The 3,655-nt window shown below is 28.0% G+C and overlaps 1 protein-coding gene across 1 annotated transcript; it reads left to right on the top strand.

Moving 5' to 3' along the window:
• Window positions 1–3: 3 nt before the first annotated feature.
• LOC145947848 (uncharacterized) lies at window positions 4–1,791 on the top strand (the record flags this gene model as incomplete). Its single annotated transcript, XM_083057621.1, has 3 exons — window positions 4–433; window positions 674–757; window positions 1,219–1,791. Coding segments are annotated over 3 exons (729 nt in total), but the record flags the coding sequence as incomplete, so codon positions are not given.
• Window positions 1,792–3,655: the final 1,864 nt, after the last annotated feature.

Below are 3,655 nucleotides of genomic sequence, written 5' to 3'. Positions count from 1 at the left end.
AAATATCGTGAAGAAGCTAATGTACCAAAGAAAAACCCTTATATTTTTGGACTACCTGCTGTCGACAAAGATAGACACCGATACCTGAGAGCCTGTGTTTTAATGCGTACATTTGCCGAACAATGTAACGCAAGTCAATCAACTACTTTACGCGGTACAACATTAAGAAAACATATTGCAACACACTGCATTCAATTTAATCTGAATGATACTGATGTTTCCGATCTTGCCACCTTTATGGGTCATGCTGATAAAATACACAGAGATCATTACAGGCAACCAATAGCAAGCAGAGATATACTGAAAATCTCCCGCTACTTAGAAGCAGTATCAGAAGGAAATGCACAAAATACGAATAATAAATCGATATCGGACAGTGATTCTGAAATAGAAGATAACTTAGTTGAAGTTAACAATAATAGTGATGAAAGAAGTAATGTTATTTGCTTAAATCATTATGTAAAACATAGAATTTATAATATTAAGATTTACATTATTTACATTTTTAATTAGTTTTATGTTGTTTTGATGCTTATTTATTTTACATTAAAGTATTCTTTTTGTATATTATTTTGATATCGTAATGATATCATGATAATAAAACGAGCATTACAATATTATAATTTCTATATTGTAATTTCGTAAATGTTTTAATAACTGCTGTTTATTATAGATATTTCATTATGTGAGACATCAAATCATTTCAAAAATTCTGACAAGCAAACGGATGAACAAGGTGGAAAACGGAAACGTAGTAGTAAGTAATTTTTCATATCTGCTTTCAATCAATAACTGTACGAATTACAATAATATACAGTTTCTTTTATTATGTCAATTTGTTCTTAAAAATGATACTCATTTACATATTTGTAATATAACTCTTAAAAGTTACCTATTTAATTAGTGCCTGCAAGTAATTATATTTTGTCATTCCTTTTTTATTACCGAAATACAGAACTTAGTTTTGTTTACATAATCTATAACATTTGCCAATATTTATACTAAAACTATTTATAATTGCGATTCAAAATTAAAAGTAAATAAGTAAAATAAAATAGCATTTCTATTTAAATAATTTATTATCGTTGAATATGGGATATAGGAATGATCATAGCAATCAACGTATTATTTTTATTAAACGTATTATGTCAAAGTCGAGAACAAATAGTATAGTTATTTCGTTAAATTATTTCAATAATATTCTCTATGCTCCTCTAGCATCTCCTTATGGACAAACAAAAAGAGTACGATGGACAGAATTTGAGAAAAAAGCAGCTCTTTCTGCGTTTGCACAACATATGGAAAATAATACATTGCCGTCTCTAAAAGAGATTCAAGAAGTAAAGAAAAAATATATTTCTCTGGCTCGTCGTACATCGCCGCAAATCAAAACGTGGTTGCATAATAAGCAGAAAAACCTGAAACAACAATAGTGGAAGAGTTTGCAATTTCGTACAAAACATTTTATTAACGCCTGTAAAGAAATTCTGATTTTTTTTAAAACAATATAAAACGTTTTCATATCACTTAAATTTTAAATTTTTTAATTAAAATTTATATAATTTAATACTTTATATAATATATATATATAATTTTAAATTAATTTTATATGTACTATACACAGTATAACTCTGATTCAATATCTTTTTTTTGTTTTTGTACACCTGTACATTGAGATATGCTAATATATAGATGTGTGCGTTAGTTCGTCAATGTTATAGATGTTCATAAGTAAATCTTATTCTATCTTTTGGTTTCAATTTAACTACCTCATTCTAGAAGGACCTTGTGAAGGCGTAGTTACTATAGTACAATATATTATAATAATCTGATCTCGTATATTATATTATATTAATTAATTTATCACATGTTCTTTATGATTTATATTATTGCTAAATTTTAAGGATTAAAGTTTAACTTTAAGGATGTTGCGAATTTAATCAAACATGATTGATGTATCAAGGTCCTATTACTTTTGCTGAAATCGAGAATATTAAGTTTTCTTATTTATAACTAGAGAAAAAGATATCAAATTTTGTGTTGTCATAAAAATAAATAAGTAAACATGATTAATGTATCAAGGTTCTCTTATTTTTGCTGAAATCGAGAATATTAAGTTTCCTTATTTATAACTAGAGAAAAGATATCAAATTTTGTGTTGTCATAAAAATGAATAAGTAATTACTTAAAATAAGTTCTACATACATTGTGAGCAATGATTTTAATTACCATTCTGTTGTATAATTATCATTTTCTGTTGTATTACTATATTTATTACATTTTTTACTTGTTTCTTTATATGATTAGAGGTATTACAAACACATCTTAATAATATTTTCAGATTATTATAATTGAAAATTTTATATTACACTATATTAATACGTATAATTAAGATTATTATGTATTTCTTAATCTTTAGCACCGTAATTTTGTCATTTTAATGTACACAATACACATGTTTCTTTTGAATCTAATTGGAATTGTGAACACCTACACATATTTTTCACAAATTCAATATCTATGTAAAATTTCTATGAAAAACCATTCAAGAAAACAAAAAATGTATATTATTATCTTACATCACATATCATTATGAAATACTACATGAATATAACCTCTTTAATAAAAGATATTGAGTAATATATATAACATTCAGTTTCATTATTTTCATCTTTACATATTTATACATTATCTTTCCCTTCATGTATTTACTATGAAATACATATGAGATTTCCATATAAAAAATCTGTTACAGTTAGATACATATTATTTTGTTCTCTCCCTGCACCATCTTAAGAAATAAGTATAATAATCTCTTTCGCGCGGACGCCGAATTGAGATAGATTTCATGTTAAATTCGGCAGCGTTAATGTTAAATTACATGTTAATGTTCAAATAAATACGTCGGCAAATTGCAAATAATAAAGGCTCCACGCTGTTTATAAAACAATCTAGTAGCATAAATCGTGCGTGCATGATCGTATTCGTCGTTCTCTCGAATAAATCATAAATGGAATTATTATAAATATATAATATTGTATGTAAATGCAGAATGTCCTATACACGACACGTGACATTGTCATCATTTTCATATCATTTTCATATCGCCGAAAAAACAAAGTAATAATACTTTTTCGGCGCGATATCATATACGTCGCGTGTCTTTCGTCGCTCATCGCTCAAAGCGTGCGGTCTACCGTTTCGAGCGGCGAGCGATTAGAGACGCACGACATATAATACACGCCGAAAAAGTATTATCAATTTGTTTTTCCGGCGGTAGAAAAATGATGTGAGAATTATGACGATGTCGCGTGTCGCGTGTAGGACACCGCTGCATATATATATACAACAATGTATATTTACAATGATTTCATTCTAGATTTAGTAAAGAGAACGATGAATACGCTCATATACGCACGACTTTATGATACTAGATTGTTTTATAATCAAGTGGATCTCTTTATCATTTGCAACTTGTCGACGTATTTGTTTCAACGATCATGTAGTTTAACATTAATATTGCCTAATTTAACATGAAATCTATCACAATTCGGTGTACGTGTGAAGAGAGAGAGAGAGAGAGAGAGAGAGAGAGAGAGAGAGAGAGAGAGAGAGAGAGAGAGAGAGAGAGAGAGAGAGAATGAGAGAGAGAAAG

The sequence above is a fragment of the Prenolepis imparis genome, unplaced genomic scaffold (assembly GCF_030444845.1).
Source record: "Prenolepis imparis isolate NDT839.2.m4 unplaced genomic scaffold, iyPreImpa1.0 SCAF_164, whole genome shotgun sequence".
Classification (NCBI taxonomy): domain Eukaryota; kingdom Metazoa; phylum Arthropoda; class Insecta; order Hymenoptera; family Formicidae; genus Prenolepis; species Prenolepis imparis.
This window is presented reverse-complemented; position numbering and strand designations above follow the sequence as displayed.